Below are 5093 nucleotides of genomic sequence, written 5' to 3' on the forward strand. Positions count from 1 at the left end.
GATGATTCCTCTGTAGAACTGTATCAGCAGCTCCTGAGGGAGGTTGAACTTCCTGAGCTGGTGCAGGAAGTACATCATCTGCTGTGCCTTCTTGGTGATGGTCCTGATGTTGGACAACCACTTCAGGTTCTGGGAGATAGTAGAGCCCAGGAACTTGTAGGACTTTACTACTGATACAGTGCTGCCAAGTATGGTGAGGGGGGTAAGGTGGGGGGGCTCTTCCTGAAGTCCACTGTCATCTCCACTGTTTTGAGTGTGTTCAGCTCCAGGTTGTTGCGGCTACACCACAGGACCAGCTGCTCAACCTCCCATCTGTAGGCTGACATGTCACCATCTCGGATGAGACCAATGACCGTTGTATCAACTGCAAACTTTAGGAGCTTGATAGAGGGGTCCTTCAAGATGCAGTCATTGGTGTAGAGTGAAAACAGCAGAGAGGAGAGCACACATCCCTGGGGGGCGCCTGTGTGTATTGTCCGGGTGCAAGATGTGGTTTTCCCTAGCCTCACCTGCTGCTTCCTGTTTGTCAGAAAGCAAGTAACCCATTGACAGGTGAGGGCAGGCACAGTGAGCTGGGTCAGTTTGGAGTGGAGGATGTCCAGGATGATGGTGCTGAACGCTGAGCTGAAGTCCACAGAGAGGGCCCGTGCATAGATCCCTGGGGAGTCGAGGTGTTGCAGGATGTAATGCAGTGCCATGTTCACTGCATCGTCCACCGACTTGTTTGCTCGGTAGGCAAACTGCACAGGGTCTATGATGTCCTTCAGGTGGGCCAACACCAGTGTTCAAATGACTTCATAACTACAGATGTCAGGGCGACAGGTTTGTAGTCGTTCAGTTCACTGATGGAGGTTTTCTTGGGGACTGGGATGATGGCGGAGCATTTGAAGCAGGAGGGAACCTCACACAGCTCTAGTGACCTGTTGAAGATGAGTGTAAAGAAGGGTGCCAGCTGATCAGCACACACTTTCAGGCAGGAGGGGGTCACACCTTTCTGATCCTTTGTTTTTGAAAGAGGCCACGCACATCCTTTTCACAGATCATTAGAGGTGGGGGGCTTGAGGGATGGATGGTGATTGTCGGGGGAGCAGCTGCTGGATCTGAGGTGGGGAGGGAGAGGGGGAAGTGTTGATTGTCAAACCTGCAGTAGAACACATTCAGGTCGTCTGCTAGTTGACGGTCCTACACATGGGGGGGATGGTTTCCTATAGCCAGTGATGCTTTTCAGGCTCCTCCACACAGACGAGGGGTCGTTGGCTGAAACCTGGGCTTTCAGTTCCTTCAGAGTAGCTCCTCTTTGCTGCTCTGATCTCCCTTGTCAGTGTGTTCCTGGCCTGGCTGTACAAAGTCCTGTCCCCGCACCTGTAAGCCTCCTCTTTGGCACGACAAAGCTGCTTGAGTCTTGCTGTGAACCAGGGCTTGTTGTTGTTGTATGTGCAGAAGGACTTTTTGGACACACACATCCTCACAAAAACTGATATGTCACAGTGTCAGTGAGTTCATCCAGGTCTGTAGCTGCCGTCTCAAATACACTCCAGTCTGTGCAGTCAAAGCAGGCCTGTAGTGCTGACTTAGCCTCCTTAGTCCAGCTCTTCACTGTTTTGAGTACAGGCTTCGCAGCTTTAAGTTTCTGCCTGTAGGTTGGAATAAGATGGACCATACAGTGATCTGAGAGTCCGAGGGCTGCGCGGGGGACAGAGATAGGCCTCTTTTATTGTTGTGTAGCAGTGGTCCAGTGTGGTTTTGTCCCTGGTGGGACAGGTAACGTGCTGTCTGTATTTGGGCAGTTCATGGGTGAGATTTGCTCTGTTAAAGTCCCATAGAACAATGAGTGGAGAGTTGGAATGTTCTAGCTCCAGGCTAATTATCTGTTCTGCCAGGAGCCGTAGTGCGCTAGCGTGGGTCTGCGGCTTTAAATAGGCACCCACCAGGATTAAGCTTAAAAATTCACGAGGAGAATAGAAGGGTTTGCATTTGATAAAAAGAGTCTCTAAGTCTGTGTTACATGTCCTCTGTAGCACTGTGACATCTGTGCACCAACTTTCAACCAACTTATGTAGAAGCAGATTCCACCTCCTCTCACTTTCCCAGACAGCACCGTTCCGATCCGCTCTGTGCTTGTATCGCGCTGTCTGCGATTGAGTCGCTCAGCCAGGTCTCCATGAAGCACAAAGCAGCAGAGTGTGCAAATTCAGAGTTAGTCCTGTTGACGAGAAGGAGTTCATCCATCTTGTTGATCAGGGAGCGGAGATTTGCCAGGTGAATAGACAGGAGTGGAGTCCGTGTTCCCCTCTGGCGTAGCTTCACCAAGGTGCCCGGCGGCATTTTTTCCAGGTCCCATATATGGCAGCTGCACCTCTGATCAGAATGTCCTTACAGCATTCTTCGTTCACAAAAATCAGAGAAAGGTAGTTTGGTGTGAGTTGTCTGATATTTAACAGTCCTTCTCTGATAAAAGTAATCTGAGATGGGTTGCAAAAGACCAAGAGAACAAAGAAAAACATCAAACACAAGAGAGCACGAGTAACTAAGGCTGCCATCGCTGTCGGCACCATCTTACTTGTCATCTTACAGATATTTTCTGTACCCAACCAAGATAAAGAGGAGTGTCAGATAATTGCTGATTAGAAGAAAAGATACAAGGGTGGAATATGCTGTGTGTATGTGTATGCTTTGGTACTTGCTAAGATGAAGTGGCTGAGGCTGATTATTTGGCTGCTGCAAATGATAGTAGCATGCTAACTAGCTTGACATGGTGTTAAGTGGAGGTACTCAGTTGTCCTATTTCACGGTGATGTCAGGAAGGATTTTTTAGGGGGCTCATGGGAAAAATGACAGCAGTAAGACAGTGCGATGTACAGAATGTAATGTCATCACATAACATTAAGCTGTTGTTTTTGTATGGTATCTTCAATTGACAACTGTACCATTATTATACCCACACATTAACAAGTAATTTGTTGGTTAGTTAAACTTTATTTATTCATCCAGGAAATCTCAGTGAGATCAACATATCTTTTTATAGGCTGTATTAATGTTACAGTTGTCAACTAGCCACCGTGGCCATGTAACAGATCAACAGTTAATTAGTTAGTAGATGATGTAGTGCTAGTGTTGTCTTCAGCATGGCATGACATATCATGTGAAATCCTTTAAATAAATGTTGCCATTATATAATCACAAACTGCCTAGAACTCTATAGATTAACGTATGCACTAATGCTATCATGTGTGTAACATCACTTGCCTTGTATTAAAATGCTTCTTTGATTCTGAACATCAAACACAAAACCCCCTGCATTCGAGCCACCAGATGAGGCAGTGCATTATTGCCCTTAACAGTTTCTGGGGACAAAAAAAACCCCCCTCACATCTTAATCTCTACCAGGTCTTACAGCTGTCATTTTGCCTGAGAGCCCCATAAAAAATACCAGAATGCAATGCACTGTTTACATCCTGCTGTAATGGAGAATTAGGGCACTTAACATGCTGTGGAGGACAGAACATTTTTCAGAAGAGAAGAAACAACTGACTTAGTGTATCTTTGTGTGTGTTGCAGGTTGGACTACAGTGGTCCTTCAAGAGAGTTCTTCTTCTTGGTATCCAGGGAGCTGTTCAACCCTTATTATGGTCTATTTGAATACTCTGCCAACGACACCTACACTGTTCAGATCAGCCCCATGTCCGCCTTTGTAGACAATCACCACGAATGGTGAGATTTACATGCACATACGCATGCACACACACAGGTCACAATATTTAAGCCTGTGCACAATATTTATGTGTGTCACTGTACGTGTTTCAGGTTTCGGTTCAGTGGTCGTATTCTGGGTCTGGCTCTGATCCATCAGTACCTCCTGGATGCCTTCTTCACCAGACCTTTCTATAAAGGCCTACTGCGCATGTACGTACAGTGCATGGAACCTCTGCACAGATACATGGATACGCAATCTCAAACATACAAGTGTATAACCTATTTTAAAATGATCTATAGTGTACCTGTATACATTCAAACAGACCATAATAAGGGTTGAACATATAAATATAAAATGACATTAGATTATTCTTGTATTTCTGTAGCTACTGTGTACATAATGTGACTGAGAATAACTGTTGGAAAAACACACCGGTTCACACTTACGTTTCCCACCATGTAGCCCATGTGACCTTAGTGACCTGGAGTATCTGGATGAGGAGTTCCACCAGTCCCTTCAGTGGATGAAGGACAATGACATAGAAGACATGCTGGATCTCACCTTCACTGTCAACGAAGAAGTCTTTGGACAGGTCTGACCCTGCGTGTGTACAAAAGTCACACTTATTTTGCAGTGTTTGCACTGTTTGTTGCTGTTAATACTGCTTATTTTGTTATACTAGCCTTATGTTGGTTTACTGTTTACTTGCCCCTTGCATGGGGATATGTACATGCACATTGAGAGCTGATGTAGCAGAGTCAAATTCCTCGTGTGTCCGACACACCTGTCCAATAAAGCAGATTCAGATTCACAAGAACTACAACCTTGTTACTTATAGTGCAGGTGGTGTTAGGCTGTGGGACAAGCTAACATTTCTGTTAGCTTAAAATAAAATAGGAATAAAACCCTGTTAAAGTGATTGTATTATCATAGTAAACTAGTTTTTATCAGTACATTAGCTAACATTAAATGTTGCCATTAAGTTGTGAATGGGAAAATTCTACTTTCAGCATAATTTCAGCTATCAAAATGTTCAGCTCTTCAAGGACATTCATGTTTCTCTTCAGAATTTTTCTAAACTTCATACTCTTGAAATATTTATATTTATTTTGAAAATCTTGCCCCATTCAAATGAATGGGAAAATTCTACTTCTGCATAATTTCAGCTATCAAAATGTTCAGCTCTTCAAGGACATTCATGCTTCTCGTCAGAATTTTTCTAAACTTCATACTTTTGAAATATTTAGCTTTATTTTGAAAATCTTGCCCCATTCAAATGAATGGGAAATTTTTACTTCAGCATACCTTCAGCTATTTCAGCTATCAAAATGTTCAGCTCTTCAAGGACATTCATGTTTCTCTTCAGAATTTTTCTAAACTTCATACTCTTGAAATATTT

At 44.2% G+C, this 5093-nt stretch overlaps 1 protein-coding gene across 1 annotated transcript in view; it reads left to right on the forward strand.

Annotated features, from left to right (window-relative positions):
• Positions 1-5093, forward strand: part of hecw2b (HECT, C2 and WW domain containing E3 ubiquitin protein ligase 2b) — a 72085-nt gene that overhangs the window by 44384 nt on the left and 22608 nt on the right. Inside the window, exons 23-25 of the mRNA XM_020615344.1 lie at positions 3559-3711; positions 3805-3903; positions 4157-4286. Coding sequence (XP_020471000.1) covers positions 3559-3711; positions 3805-3903; positions 4157-4286 — 382 coding nt within the window. The remainder of the gene's footprint in view (positions 1-3558; positions 3712-3804; positions 3904-4156; positions 4287-5093) is intronic.

The sequence above is a fragment of the Monopterus albus genome, unplaced genomic scaffold (genome assembly GCF_001952655.1).
Source record: "Monopterus albus unplaced genomic scaffold, M_albus_1.0 scaffold163.1, whole genome shotgun sequence".
Classification (NCBI taxonomy): Eukaryota; Metazoa; Chordata; class Actinopteri; order Synbranchiformes; family Synbranchidae; genus Monopterus; species Monopterus albus.